This window comes from Urocampus carinirostris, chromosome 3 (genome assembly GCF_059441175.1).
Source record: "Urocampus carinirostris isolate Australia breed hairy pipefish chromosome 3, RoL_Ucar_1.0, whole genome shotgun sequence".
NCBI classification, from domain to species: domain Eukaryota; kingdom Metazoa; phylum Chordata; class Actinopteri; order Syngnathiformes; family Syngnathidae; genus Urocampus; species Urocampus carinirostris.
The window spans coordinates 59,241,176-59,257,707 of record NC_142351.1 but is presented as its reverse complement, the minus strand read 5'-3'; the positions used below and the strand labels follow the sequence as shown (position 1 = coordinate 59,257,707).

Below are 16,532 nucleotides of genomic sequence, written 5' to 3'. Positions count from 1 at the left end.
TAGAATAGAATAGAACAGAATAGTTGTTATCGTCATTGATAATAAAGTAGTGAACAGTACAACAAGATTAAATGTGACATTCAAGGTTAAACATGTCATGAAACACAGAGAAAAAAAATATTTTCAAGAAAGAGCTTGGAAATTGGCCCAAGTTAAGGAGTTATAAGAGACAATTCCCAGTCCTGCCACCACTTCTTTGACCTGTTGCTCTCTGGTAACTAGGAAAAACCAGCTCAGACACAGCTTCTTCCCCAAGGAAATCACAACCCTATATATATATATATATATATATATATATATATATATATATATATATTATATATATGCACACATGTAATCAGGAATGTCAGCAGGGATCCTGTACAACTTTAATTTATGATCGTTAACGTTTTTTCCCCGAATCTGGCACCTAAACACACAACATGACGACAACTAGCAGCAACGACAGCTTTCTTTTCCTCTGTCTTCTGACCAGCACAAGTCTTGATTTGCATACAGCTTTGGCTGTGATGTCACAAGTGATGTAGGTTATTAAACAGTGACGTCAAAGCCATCTTTTTTGATGATACGAAGCTAAACTTTTATCACGTACATTGTTTTCCAAATAATTTTTGAGAGCCCGCGCGTGAACAATCTAGGGGGCGCCATTCCACCAGTGTCATGCCGAAGGTGGTGTGTTTGAGGACTGATTCGTATTCTTATGATAGTGATAGAGAATGCACAGTGTTTTAGAGCCATTAATAAAATTAAAATTAGTCCAAATGAGGATCATTTTCCTGTATTGACTAGTTTTTTTTAAATTTCCTTGTTGTCCCCTGTGTTGCAATCTCTATTGAACCGTTCCTGTGCTCAATGTGCTGCCGCAGCAGCCTACCCCCGACAACTCCCTCATCTGCTGGAACAAAAACACTCATATTAACCAATCAATACAAAAGTGAGTGTAAGGACCAAAGGGAAAAAAAAGACCTTGTTGACATATTGTTTCGCTCTAGCTTTCCCCTCCAGGCTAAGCCCGGACTGCCAGATATATTGCAATGTTTACAAACAAACTGAATGGTCTATGTAGCTAATATAGATGCATACCGCATGTGCTGTATTCATTATAAGGCTAAATAAAGCTTTTAATTTTTTGGGGCTCCAGACAAACTTGTTTTTTTTTTCTATCCAATATGGCTCTTTCAACATGTTGGGTCGCCGACCCCTGGTTTCAAAGATTGCCAATTAGTCAACTAAAACTAGTTATTGGAGCTCACAAATTGCTTCAGTGCATAGCGCTAACGAAACAGACTGAATAACAGAAAAATTGTGAAAAAACTCTACTGGACACCGTTTCAATTCCACTTCCAGCAGAGGAGGACGAAAATACATTTAGCCTAAGAAGAAGACACATCAGGCAAATCATTCAATAATGAAAGTGACATTAAGACAATGACATCAAAAGAAATCACATTTCAACCGCCGTACTTTGATGTCTAAAAACAGCCCGGTAATAAATACACAGAAATCTTTGTGTTTAAACACTCTCTGACAGGTTGACTCGAGTGTGTGTGTTTTCATATGAAAAAGGAAGTGTGTAGGTTTGACAGCTACATTACAACGTGTTCACTAAAGAGTTGGGAAGGAGGGTAAAAATATATATATTTCGACAGACCACCAAGGATTAGGTGAAATCTAGCTTTCAGCATTAAACTCTCCTGAACTTTCCACTACATGGTTACAGAAAAAAATGACACATTCAGCATAACTGGCAAAGCAGGACACCATGCAAAATAAATAAATTAATTAAACTCTTCAAAATAAACTAAAATAATCCTTATTGGAAGATCATTTTTCTCATTAAGAAATATATTATTTACCTTATTTTATGTATTATTCTACTGAAAAAGATAATGAATCCAGAATAGTTCATGAAATGGGTTTATCTGGTCAAAATGGCAGCTTGTTTAAGTATGATTTGTTTTACATGGTTGAACAATTCATTCTTAAAATGGGTCTTCAATATTAGAATTTTTTTGGTATTTTTTAAGAATTATTTTTCTTAACTTAGCAAAATCAATGATTCTGACTACTTCCAGATACTTTTTGCAAACTTGTTTTAAATTATGTGTCATTTACGGCACTAGACATTAAAATTCCAAATTTCTTTGAAGTAAAATAGCAAAAAATAATGCAAGGATTTTTTCATGTCATTTTCAATATTTGTAAAGATGTGATACAAGACAATGTAGTTTGTGTCAAATGTCAACAAAATAATACCTCAAATTATCGAAGTAATCTGCTAGGATTTATAATTAATTCCCGCAAAAATGGAAATCATTCTTTTTTTTTATTTTAATCTGTCAGTAAATAGAAATTCCACAAATTATTATTTACGGTGGGAATATGTTTTAGTATGACTATGTATTTCAAGTGAAATTTGGTCTCTCCATAATATAATTATATTTTAATAAAATAACATGTTTTTTATTATTATGCCAGAGGACAGAAATTAGACACACACAAAAACACTGGAGAAATATCTTTTTTTAAACTGACTATGTATTTTGAGTAAAACGTAAACAGAATGATAAGTCAAATTAACAAAATAATCTGATATGGCGAAAAATGTGGTCCCCAAATAATTTTGAGAAATCTTAATATGTATTTTTAGTATGACGGTGTACTTCCAGTAAAATGTGAAGAAAATAATAACAAATTAACAAAATAATCTCTTACAGCAGATATGCCTACCCTCCAAAATGTAAATAAATAATAAAGTCTGCCAGTGGACCGAAGTTGGACAAAAACTAATTTGTATGTAAAGTACATTTTTCAAAATGGGCAAACACACACACAATATAATTATAGAATTGTTCTCCCAATTGCTTATCTATTTTGTCTGCACACAAAAGGCATTTCCAGTTCGAACACAAAGAAACGAAGGCGAAAAGCCAGCAGAAGAAGAACTCCACAAAGGGGAGAAACATTGCTGCTCCCTCGAAACATCGGCAAGGAAAACAAAGAAAAACGGCGGGCCGGCGCATTAGCAGCTGCTGCTCCTGTTCTCGTCCAAATCGCGGGGACGGCGGGCGTTAGCAAAACGACTCGAGATTTGTTTTGGAAGCGCTTCGGTTGTCAGGTCGGCTGGGCCGCTTGCAGAGTTGACAGCTCGTCGGGGCCAAGGTGACAGCGACGTTTGCTCCAGGGCCGGAACACTTCAGGTCGCGTTTAGTAAAGCTCTGCTCAACCTGATGGCTTGTAGGATCACATCAATCCTCTGCCGCTCCGACAAGCGCCTAGCGAAGAGAAACCAAAGGCCTTCCACCCTTACTGGCTAATTTTTTACATTTCATCATCATTTTAAGTGACAAATTTATTGTCATTGTAATGTGAAATGCACAACAAAATTAATATTCAGATTTGGTACAGCAACTAAAAATTGTGTTATAATGAAATAAAACCCACTGCGTCTTCATGTGTCACTCATATCACTAGTAGTCCAGCTGTAAAAATTCAGTTCTCTCACTGCGGTGACCTGGGTTTGAATCCTGTCACAATCATAAACAAGCACCCAGGCTTAATGTGTTTTTAGGTGAAAGAATGTGCATCAAAATGCTCTCTGGTATTGTTCAGGAGGCCTAACGGAATGTGCATGCGTTCTGTATCCAGCCCGCGGGCCGGGATTCAGGGACTGCCGATTTAACCCAAAGAGAGTGTGTTTCATAAGCCAACGTGACATCCTTTTTTTCCTCTTCTTTTTAGGCTGACGCATTGATGAGAAAAAATCTATTAGCGTTCTAACCTTGAGATATTCTCTTCTTTCTGTGTTGGCACGATGGCAATATCAAGAGTCGGCTAAGAGCACCTTTGCAGAAGAAGAGAGTTGCTTGAAACATCCAGTTTCCTTTCTTTCCCCTCTCAGGGTTACTTGCTTTCAATATTGCAAAGCCGCCTGCTTTCTATAGGATGAGAAATGTCCTGCACGAGAAAGGTCCTTGATTTACCAAAGAACCCTGGTTATATTTTTTTCTTTTGCAGTTCAAAAATATAGGGTCAATCTCCAGCCCCTAAAGAAAACTAAAGAAATTTAAAATGTGGATAAACAAGTCAAACTTTGCATCTTTGTATTTCAAAAGTCAAACTTAAAGTTGTGCCACTTAGCAACAATTTGACATGATCACATGGTGAAAAGAAGATAGCAAAGCATGCGTTTGTCAAAAGACGCTACAAGAAAACAAGTGGCGTTTCCATGAAAAGAAGTCCTCTTTGGACATGTCCTATCTTTGATTCAGGCTAGGGTTTGTGCGTTAGTCTGCTTTCTTGGTTTTTCCCTTTGAATGATGGTGTTGATAACCTGAGATTTAGGTCTTTGGGGCTCTGGATTGTAGATCGGTAAGAATCTATCGAGTATAGAGGTTATCGTCAATCAACTCGCGAGTCCAGGCAAAATTGTCAAGTGATTGATTGATTGACATTTTTTTTTACCTCTGTTTACCCAAATACAAAATTCAAATTATTCAAACTTAACAACTTAATAAAATTGAGAAAGCAGAAAAAAAGGGAAAACGTTTATCTAGGTTCTGTCCCCTTGACTGTCTAAACACTTTGCACAAGAATGTATTGCAATTTTCTTAAATATGAAAAGACAACTAAAAAATAAAAAAGATGATTATAAAGATGCATAACAAGTTAAATCAAAATTCAAAACAATATACTATGATCACTTTTTCATCACCATTATTGGGAACCATCACGCACCCCACCCCAGTTATCTGAAGTAGCACACTAGACCAGAAGAGGGCACTCTAGTCCTGTGTTGACAACCTTACCGAATTCTGCCGAAAAATGTCCCCCTCTTCTTACCAATCAGTAAACACAATTTTTAAGAAGATCATTTCATAAATATTTTCAACAGGATTTTCTGTACAGGGTGCAATTAATCTGTGCCTTACTATTCAATTAAATTTCCCTAAAAAATGAGGTACAAAGTCATTTTAGTGGCATTTGCGTGTGTGACGTATGCTAGGGGAACACTCTGGGGACCATTTGTCACGAACAAGGACAGGAAACAGGAATGGAGAACCCAATCGCACACTCGATCGGGGGATCGATGGTCGCGGAAGTGAATTAAAATCGGAACAAAAGAGTTGTCAAAATCAAACAGATCAGGCAAAAATAAAACAGGATCAAACACAGGCAAATTCACAGAATTAGGCATTTCACACAGAGTTTAACAGGAGTCTTGCAGACGCTCCGACAACGAACGGCTCAAAGGAACGCGTTTAAGTTCTCCCAGTGAGCAATCTGTCAACGCGTTTCAACCGATGACCATGGGCGGGGCCAATTGGGCGCCGGGGCAACCGTGACAGAACCTGGCACCACACGGCTGGGACCAAATGGGCGCCATGGCAACCGTGACACCATTATTCACCACAACACCAGTAATTTACAGAAACAACTGAGAAGACTCAACAAAATGGCACCAAAAAGAAAATCCTATTTTACAGATTAAAAACTGCAAATAGTGAAATACGCAGCCGAAAAGCAGAAAGAAAGTTTGGTGTTAGCAAGAGATTCATAGGAGATTTGAGAAAAGTGTAGGTGACGGTGAGTCTGACATAAACGAGTAGAAGCTGAAGGTGGCAACGAACGGTGAATTGTCTACCTCGACATAAAGGATGAAAAGTTTGTTGGATTTAGTGATTTGGAGTGAAAATTATGATGAATTATTATATTCATGCAGTTTTTTTTTTAATAACTCTCAATATGTTACGTCATGGTAGGACAGCGGCGCAGTGGTTAGCGCGTATCCGAACGGACGGGAGTAACATCTCACACTACACACGTAGAAAATCATTTTTCTCCTTCCATGAATTTTTCCTTCCAAGACACAAGAAGGTTGGTTGACATGAGATTTTTTTTCAGTGAGGCCGCCACAGGAGCTCAGAGTATCTGTCATCCTTCTGCATCCAAATCGGAAGTGACGGCCGTCGTTCCTGCGCGATCACGCCACACACCCTCGCTCAAGACTCACATTCACTCTTGTCGTCAAACACAATCTAAAACACGCACGCTTCGGCGGCCGCTTTGTGCTGGTCACATTACGGCAAAGTCATTTTAGGCAGGAGCACTAAAGTGATGAGACGTGTGATGGAGCAACAGAGGACAGGGCTTCGTCCTCCTTGTGCGTGTCTCTCCTTTCAATTTGTCGCTTCGGGCCTGTCCTCAGCTTCCTTGACACGAAATCGGCAGGAACGACCTTCTGAACCAAACAGGGAGGCAAACTTTGCTGATGTGAGCTTGCCCCAGGGTAAGGTCCTCGTTGAAAGTCTTCCCCAAAAAGTTACTTAAAAAGACGGACTGAGAGACTGAGACAGGCCACGTTTCCACATCTATACTACTCAATTCATACATAATAAACAACATTTGAATTTTTTTCTTGATTACATTGGGCTGCTACAATTTCCCCATACCAATACTAAAACAGACACTCAACTCTTGCTGTTGTCAACACAGATACTAAAAAACAAACAAGTTTTACAAGTAGATAAACTTTCATACAATCCCAAAAATAACTGATAACCTTAAAGGGACATAAATGTAATTTAGTGCCACCTAGTGATAAAAATAGTCGTTAAAAAAAAACAAAGCATTATTGATCTTATTAATAAGCAAATATGCATCAACTATCATATCAATGTGCATTTTAAAACTTAATACATGTAAATCAAATAGTCTTTATTCAATTTTAATAATATGAGCCTAAAGGGAGATGACATATTTGTCCGCGATCTTGCTGCAACAGTACCCGAAAAATCCGAAAAGCTTGTGATGGGCTTAGCTAATAAATGAAAACAATATAATGTGGTCTGGTCACTTTGAGTGTCCGCACTTGGTATTCTTCCCTATGCTTTTTAGCACTGATTTTTTGTTGCACGACACATGATAGTGGGCAGATAATTCACTCTGTCCTTGTAAAGAAATACCTACAGAAATCAACATTATCTATAACAATCCAATTAATTTCCAATATCTGGATGTAAAACGGCAAGCAAAGGGCAGCTGATAATCGGTATGGTTGCCAGTACTGATCATTTTTGGAATAAGGTTAATATCAGCGCCAATGTCTTTATCCATATGGTACATTGTAAAAACAATCTCTTGACACATATTAGCAGATTTTATATATGCTGCCATATATATATATCTATGCATTTCACTATTAGTGAATCTATTTAGTATTTTCTTAACAATATGAAAAAAAAATCTTTAAATTATCAATATTTATGAAAAATGTCAGATGAGTTTAATATATATGTAGGGAAAAGTAGGTGAAATATGAAATCAAATACTCAAATTATGTCTTCATATTAGAAAAATTGTTGCTCATTTTAAAATCATATGTTATTTTAAACTAGTTTGACTGTCAAAATGTTTAGAAAATACAACACTTGATTATAACAAGATTGTGGGAGTTTTTGTCTAAAAAAAAGATACTTGTTGCTTAAAAATACATTATGTTTAACTTTTTGTGTTCTTTTTGAAAATTAAAAACATTAGAGCAGGAGTCACCAACTCTTACAAAGATGACTTGTTACTTTTTGCTATTCAATGGCGTTGTAATATAAAGTTCTTAAATAACAACTTATGTTATTACTATGTTCTTATTTTGTTATTGCCATCTTGTAATTATTAAAAGTTAAATGAAAATAGGTTCAGTCAAACAGTTGTAAATTAAATTTTCTGAAAAATTACAGTTACAATTTACGGGTAAACTATTTTCAGAACCTGTCCGTGGGCTACCAAGGTTTTCTTAGAGGTCTGCTTGGTGGCAGCAAGCATCGTGTTGAAGATCCCCTGTCCGGACACCACTGCTGTTAACATTATCCTATATCGCAGGGCTAACTATACTTTTCAAAAAACAACGGGGAACATTGTTGTTAATTTTGTTAAATGTGAGTTAAACGCCCTGTTCATGCAGCTGGATGTGTTTCAAACGAAGCTGCTATTTTCGGGAAGTGGCTTCACATTATCCCTTAGCAGCCAGAAATCACTACTGACAAAATTGGCACCCTAGTCTAATCACGCCGCATACAAATTGCACCCATTGCCTCGGCAAATGTCACAGTTACGCACATGACTTGATAAAAGGCCTTTAGTGGGGCGAACATGTGGAACAAAACACCTTTGGGGTCACCAAGGGCCATCCATTGAACCTCAAGAGGCGGTAGAGTGTGCAACAGTTGAAGGCTCATCACCACATTACTGAAAATAATAATATTTAAAATAATATTTACAAGCATAATAAAAGGAATAATCATTAGTTTGGAGTAATGGAATTACAGGTAGAGGTGTTGAGTTGTTATCTATATATAGTTTCTAGAAATAGGATGATGCTATAAACCCTCTTACATTGCAGTTAATTAGTCCCGGCAAAGCTACTTTATGTCTGTCCCCACTCGCAGCAATATGGGATTGAGGATAATGAATCGCGGCCGCACAAGTGCAGTTTAATTTAGGTGTAAAGAAAGGCAAACGAACATCTGTCAGACCCAACAAATATGCGCTTTGTTGGGCCTCACTCACAGTAATATGCCATCGGGAAGAGTGAATTGCGGCAGCAAGAATGCAGGCACTTTTTGGTGGACAAGAAAGGGAAAAAAGAGCCATGAATGACACAAATCTTCTCTGGGCCAGCGCTTTTTGCAATAGTTGACCGAGGATATTGGATCGCGGCCACACAATCCAGTCAATTATAGATGGGCCGCAATCCCCTGCAAAAGAGTGCTTTGCAATTGGGTATCCAGTGCACTAGGGCAAGACTTTTGAATTTTTGTTGATGATAGTTTTCATTTTTAAATGAATATTTTCAATTCCACGATGCACTGAGGCTGCGAGGTGCGAAGTAGCGACGGAATACAGTAGACTTAAAAAGATTTTTTTTAAATACATTTTAAAATAAGCATTGTTTTTCGTCAACAACACATTAGAATTGAACTGTCTTTACTGTCATTGATAAAGCAATGTGAAACATTGTATTTAATTAGGTTGTCACTCCATGGTAAACATGTAATAAAAATTTGCAAGATAAAAAAAAGATTTAAAAAGATTATCAGGATGAAAGGCAGAAAAATATTTACAACGTTGTGCTTAGAGACTGGCCTAAGTTGTGATAATAGTACAATATTGGTGAATGAGAAAGAATACTATATAATAGTGCAATGGAAATAACGACAATAACATTTAGCAGCAACAATAATCCAAATAGTTCACAAGGTATATATTTTTGCATTTTCATGCATTAGTATATATTATCACAGTTTCATACGATACCATAATTAAAATGTTCGTCTCCTTTCTAAGTTAAAGCAAATGCAGTAGACACCTTGGTTACAGTATCCCTAGCTTACAATGTCTTCACTTTACAATGTGGAATACAATGTTTTTCAGTCCTACTACACAGCATCACGTCAAGTCAAGTCATTTTTATTTGTATAGCCCTTAATCACAGAGTCTCAAAGGGCTTCACAGGATTACGCAGACTATTTTTTCAGACTATTATTACAACATCCCCTGATCTGGAACCAACACGAGGGCAAGGAAAAACTTAAAAAAACCTCAACATGAGGAAAATGAAGAAACCTTGAGAAGGGACCGCACATGAGGTATCCCTCTTCCAGGATTACCAGACAGCAGAGGATGTTGCAATCGCAAATAATACAGTGATATTGTCCACGAAAAGTTTAGGTTATTCATATGCTATAGAGTAGAAGTGAGTTTTAAGCTTAGATTTAAACATTTCCACTGAGGTTGCAGATCGGATCTCAGGGGGAAAGGCATTCCACAGCACCGGTGCCCGGATGGAGAACGCTCTCGAACCAGCGCAACAAAAACGTGAGAAATTCAAACTTTGCAGTGTTTGTTTGAATGACAATGCGAATTGCTTGCTTCTCCAATCTGCCTCTCTGCTATTGGTCAACATCATATGAAGTGATGGTCTGTTATTGGTTTGAGTCACGGCATCAAAAAGATGCCAATATGCTGTTCGCTGAACTTCTTAACACAATGTTCTCTTTCTCTCTTCGTCCAGTTGAGAATCATCTGTAACAAACTTGAATTTGTTTACCGTGTTTCTCAAGACTTGCCGTGATGGTCTAGCAAGAAGATGGTAACGATGTAAACGAAGCTTGAAATAATAAAGAAAAATGAAGAAGCAACACGCATCGTTTCCCTCGCTAAAGAATATGGCCGTAACCAATCAACAATCAGGACAATAATGAAGACCTTAGAGGTGATTAAAGCAACAACTTATTTTAAGGGCATGGCAATCCTCGTAACTGAAAATTTAAAGTTTTGATTGCAGCTCTCTCAGCCCACCAACTAATCCCACTGTATCAGCTAAAGTCACTTCACACCAAACAGGTGATTATTAATAATAAGAAGCAGATGTATTATTTTGGATGATGTACAAAGATCGCCATTTTATGATTACTGACAGAAAACGTCCTTATTAAATTCCCAAGCTGTTAGCAATAACAATTGAAACAAAACGTCTCAAAAGTTGTTGATGTTGGTGCACTTCCAACAATTTGATCTTTTTTTTTTTGCCCTCGCTCTCAGACATTGTTAGCAGCCCAAACTAAATTCTTCATTCATCTTTAAAATTAAAGGAGGTTGACAAATGTGGCCTGCAAGACAATGCTGAGAGAATCACAAGGGAAAGAATAACCTGAATTGTGTCAATCAATGACAGCCAGAGTTAAACATGTCTGCTGGATGTCACCAAAGCCAGGCGCCACTCTCAAAGCACCCACTGTAGCTATATTTGCCGAAAAACATTAATCAACCAGAGAACATTGAGGTAACCCATCCTGCTATCATTTTACTTAAAATAAAAGTCACATACCGACTGTTTAAGGAAAAATGAAAAATACAAAATAAAAATATTAAAAATAGCAGCTGAATGTCTTTTGAAGAAGTTTCGGCTCCTTTCTAATATAAATATAAATTCTAACGGCAAAGTTCCCATATTCAGGTAAACATTTAAAGAAAAGAAAAAAGAAAAAGCAAAAAGACCCATAACCCATTAAATCAATTATATAAATTAGTATTTGTATGCTATTTTCTTAACTTTGCAGCGCATTAGTTTACCCAAGTTTAATTAACTGTAGTGGGAATGAATACAATTGTTGTTGTTTTTTTATAGAAATGCACAGTTGATTAACAATACAAGAGAATAAAGCTTAGTGAAGGAAGAAAATAAAGGAATAGAATCGCTCAATAATTGTTTGATGATCAAATCTTAAATCCATGAAGCATAATTTCATTGAGAGACTTTGAAAAGACCCCCAGTCTTGCAACTAAGACACACTTTTAATTTACTAGTCCAACCCCCGTGAGAATGTTTTTCCTACCATGTGGCTAAAAATGAGTTTGACACCTCTGGCGTAGATTAAACTACAGTTTTCAGGGGGGCACAAATTTGTTTTTTCTTATGAATAGACCTGCTCCAAGAAGAAACGTGTATGATACAATTCATCAAACATTCATACATACAAAGTCTTATCTTTGAAATCCTAGGAATAGCCAACCAAAGAAAAGAAAGTCAGTCAAATACAGTACTTAGAGATCCCTGGACACTTTCAGCTATGCTCAATCTCCCTTCATTATACGACGGCAGTGAAAGTTCAGCGCGAGCAGCAAGTGAGTCCGAGAGGAGCGAGCCACCTCCGTCCCACAAAAAGAAAGAAAGGCGAGATGAGGTGAGCGACCGACAGCTAGTGAAAGACAGGAAGGAAGGGGAAAATGAGTCAGGCAGCCAATATTTTTAAAGAGCTTTGCTTCCACTCAACTGGGCATCACGGCCATTATCCCGAGGTTAATCCCCAATCCGACGGAGCTGGCAGCCCTTCGGGACAAGCCGCCGTGTTCGTCCATCAACAAGGCAGAAAAGCAAAATAGCATGCACAAAACATGCACAACACTCGCACAACACACAGCACCTTCTTTCAGTTTTCAAGTTTTTTTTATGTGGTGCACTTGTTTTTTATATTCTTACTAGTAAGTCCCAATACCCCGTTGTTTTTTGAAAAGTATAGTTAGCCCTGCGATATAGGATAATGTTAACAGCAGTGGTGTCCGGAGAGGGGATCTTCAACACGATGCTTGCTGCCACCAAGCAGACCTCTAAGAACACCTTAGTAGCCCACGGACAGGTTCTGAAAATAGTTTACCCGTAAATTGTGACTGTAATTTTTCAGAAAATTTAATTTACAACTGTTTGACTGAACCTGTTCTCATTTAACTTCTAATAATTACAAGATGGCAATAACAAAATAAGAACATAGTAATAACATAAGTTGTTATTTAAGAACTTTATATTACAACGCCATTCAATAGCAAAAAACACACACAAAAATGTTTGGACCATGGCTAACCCAAATGCCCAAACAACGAAACAAGTTAAGCACCTCGGCACCCAAGTTGGTAACGCTTTCGTCCCTCCGGATGAAACGAGACACAAGAAAGCGACCATTTCACTCGGGTCAGGGTGACACAACACTCTTCTGTTCAACAGCAGGGCCCGAGAGCTTTCACTGGTTTACCCCTGTCGCATCATACAGGTCCCCTGCCCATCCCTTAGAACACGTCTAAACATCCCACTATCCTTTTACAACACCTCTCCACTCATTCCTATCACCACCAAGAGCTCTAGCTTCCACTAGATTTAGAACCCTTTCCTGCAGTGCACTCATAACACTATCCATCCACGTCAATCGCAGCCTCCCTCTTGGTCTCCTTCCATTTACTTCTGATTTTATATATATATGTACTGTATAATGTAACCCGCGACCCTACAAGCGGTGCAGATAATGGACATATATGTAAGTAATATGTAACACTGGTATAATGTTGCTCATTTAGTAAAAATAAAATAAAATAAAACATCTAATTAACAAAATACTAATTTTTAATATATTTTTTTCTTATTTTTCAACTTATTTTTTAATTAATTAGGGAAGGATAATATTTAAAAAATAATTTTATAATATATATCCATCCATCCATTATCTGTACTGCTTATCTTCAGTAGGGTCGCAGGGGTGCTGGAGCCAATCTCAGCCATCTCCGGGCAGTGGGCAGGGGACACCCTGAACTGGTTGCCATACCAGTCGAAGGGCACACAGGGACAGACAATTCGCTCGCTCATTCACACCTAGGGACAATTTTTAACCTGACATGCATGTTTTTGGAATGTGGGAGGAAACCGGAGTGCCCGGAGGAAAGTCACGCAAGCAAGGGGAGAACATGCAAATTCCGCACAGGAAGGTGTGCCGCATACGCGCTAACCACCGCGCCGCCGTGCTGCCCCTGTATGTATATGTATATGTATATGTATATGTATATGTATATGTATATACCGGAGCCATAGCCCCCTATTGGGAGGTGGCTAGAGTCAAGAACACATTCCTGACTCTTTCTGGGAGGTTGAAACAAAGGAGGGGATTCGTAGCCCCCTCGCTCAACCCAACTGATGTGTTGGGAGTCATTAGGTGACCAAACCCCCGAATTCCAACCCCTAATGCCGAGCGCCAAGCAGGGAGGCAATGAGAACCAATGTTGTAAGTCTTAGGTATGACTCGGCCAAGGCTTGAACCAGCGACCTCCCAGTCTCGGTGGCTTGCTCCCCCTAAGGCCACCGAGCCTTGACAAATAATATTTTAGCTCAAATTATTAATTACAGTTTGTATATTTAAGTAAGAATATATTTTAGCCGTATGCGACAAATAACTCACCGCCTGGTATTTCGTTTTAGTTTCAAGAATTACATTGTATTAGCATTTTGCTCATGTTTTCTTTAAAAATAAGAACAATAACAATCTTAAAATAAGAACAATAACAATCTTCAAGATATTTATATTTTTAAATAAAGAAAAACGATTCATAAATTGAGAACGTGTCATCACATTTCTGGCTATTTAAAATGTGATTTTTCTTATTTCATTAGATTTTTTTTTTAATCATTGAAATTGAAAAAATAACAGTATAGTCAAAATACACAAACTATCTTATAAAGCTGCAAAAAAAAAAGCTTGTGAAAGGCTGGGCAAAACAATGAGAAGAAAAAATAGGGCAGTTTAGTCACTTTGAGTCTTTGCAGTTTGTATTCTTCCTTGTGCCTTGTAGCACTTTTTACTGTTGCACTACACAATATAACAGCATATTTTGGTCACATCTTAAATATTTATTACTGTACTCATAACAATTTGTGAAATTAATTGTATATACAAACATTAGGAAGAACATAGCCTTTTAAATGAGCAAAATCAACAGCCAGTGGGGCAAGAAAATGCCATATTTCTAACTAGATTCTGCACCACAGCCTCCATCTTAGCACCTACCCGTCCCTTCAGGCTGGAGCATGCCGTATTTGCCAACTCCTCCTCTCCCCTTCGTTTGTCCTGGAGCTGGCTGGCCGGCTGGCTGGCTGGCTACTTTCCAATCCGGCGAGGTGGAAAAGAGAGGGGTGGCTGTGTCATGCGGAGAGGCAGCAAAGAGGATCCAGGAGGCTTAGAAGGACTTAACGCTACTTCCTTCATCCACCCTCATTTTCTCCTACCCTGGCCAGCACCTGAAAAGTTCGCCGACACCCTTGACACGCGCCTGTCCTCGGTAGCCCACGCATCTTTTTGGGGGCTTCGGCATCGGTGAGAGGAATTAGCCTCACTGAGTGGCCTCTTGGGCTGGAAGGGCTTCGTCAGGTGTTAAGCTCCTGAGATCACCTCAGAATCCGGTCGTCATGACCACAGACGGGGATCATCCTGAAGCGACACTCTGTTTGGGTCCTCAGATGACCCCTATACCGCCGATCAATGATTCTGATTGGGGTTGCAATTGAATTGAAATGATCTGCATTTATACAGCGCTTTTCAAGTCAATGACTTCCCAATAGCGGCCTTGTATTTCAGCCATGTAAGACACTAACCTGCTTATTGGGGGCATTAGGGGTTCATTGTCTTACCCAAGGACACTTCGACATGTAACACGGATGAGCCGGGATTCGAACTGGGATCCTTGATCCCAAGACAAGCGCTCTACCTCCTGAGCTACTGCCGCCCCATAATTGGGGTTATGTAAATTGTGACAACTAGAATTACCTGACTACAAGCTGCAAGTTACAAAAGTGTTGGCCCAACAAGAACTTTTTGACAAAATGCCATTATTCAGGCTTCAAACGTATAGATATAAAGCTCAATTTATGTTTTATATCGAGCCGACAAATAAAAACCTGAAAAGTAGGTGTTGCAAAAATATTGCCTCCCTTTGAATTAATACTTTGTACAACCTCCTATAGCTGTAATCACAGCCACAAAGCTTTGGGTATGTCTCTAAGTTTTGCACAGCTTGAAAAAGTAACATTTGCCCATTTCTTCCATACAAAAAGCTCAAGCTCCTTAAGGTTTGATGATGATCGTTTGTGCACAGCCTTTTTCGATCTTTCAGAAAATGCTGTAAAGGATGGGGGTCTGGACTTTGGCTTGCCCAGTCTAACCATTTATATTGTTATTGTTATAACCATTCCATTGCTTTATGTTTAGGGTTGTTGTGTTTAGGGTTGTTGTCCTGTTGGAAGGTGAACCTGTGCCCTATTCTCAGGTCTCGAGCAAACCCCAACAGATTTTCTGTCAGAATCGCTCTGTATTTTGCTCCAACCATCTTCCCATCAACTCTCACAATCTTCCCGGTATCTACTGAAGAAAAAAAAAACCCAGAGCATGATGCTGATATCACCATGTTTGACATTGGGCATGCTTTTAGGGTGTTACTTATACGTTTTGCATTCATGCCAAAATGTTCAATTCTGGTTTAACCTGACTAGAGCACTTTGTTCCACGTGTTTTTTTGTTTTGCACCCGCCAAATGGGCCTTTCTATGGTATTCTTTTTAAAAAGAGCTTCGAGTGAGACATGTGATACAAGTCACAATCACCAATAAACATCATAGCGAAAGCATGTCAAACATACGGCCCATTTGATGATTTCATCCAGCCTGCTGTAAATTTCTGAATGGAAAAGCAATTCTCTAGCTCATTTTTATCCAAAGTTATGATTTTATTTTTTTAAACACAAAACAAATGCTCCGTCATGCTGCTAGATGGCAGTGAAGGTGTAAATGAGCTGGGGTCCAGTCTGGTTTAATGTTAAAGACAATATTGTGTAGTATATTCTCACCTTCAGTAGGCCAGGCCTAGTTGTTTGATCTGATATCATTGCTAAGATTCTTATTTTGGATTTCTATTTATTTATTGTAAAGCAGTATAAGTATTGAGGCAAGTATATTCTTATTTATAGCTTCCATTTAAGTTTGTTAATGTTTGTGATGAGTTGGTTCATCTGCTCTACTGTAAAAAAAAGAAATTGTTAACACACTCACTGCCGAACATGAAAATAATTGTTTTATCTCTGTTTGTGAATAAACCTTATCATCCGTGATTCTAATTTGTAGTTTAAGCTACAAATCTAGATTGAATGATAATGCATAGTAATGAAAAA

At 38.2% G+C, this 16,532-nt stretch overlaps 1 protein-coding gene across 5 annotated transcripts in view; it reads right to left on the bottom strand.

Moving 5' to 3' along the window:
• zbtb46 (zinc finger and BTB domain containing 46) overlaps positions 1–16,532 on the bottom strand; it is a 131,324-nt gene that overhangs the window by 84,965 nt on the left and 29,827 nt on the right. The window contains exon 1 of one of the 5 annotated variants that reach the window (XM_088332752.1): positions 14,382–14,740. The exons of the other annotated variants lie outside the window; for them this stretch is intronic. Within the exon in view, the coding sequence (XP_088188878.1) occupies positions 14,382–14,403 (22 nt within the window). The 5' untranslated portion in view covers positions 14,404–14,740. Of the gene's footprint in view, positions 1–14,381; positions 14,741–16,532 lie in introns of those variants that run through there. 5 annotated transcript variants of the gene reach the window in all.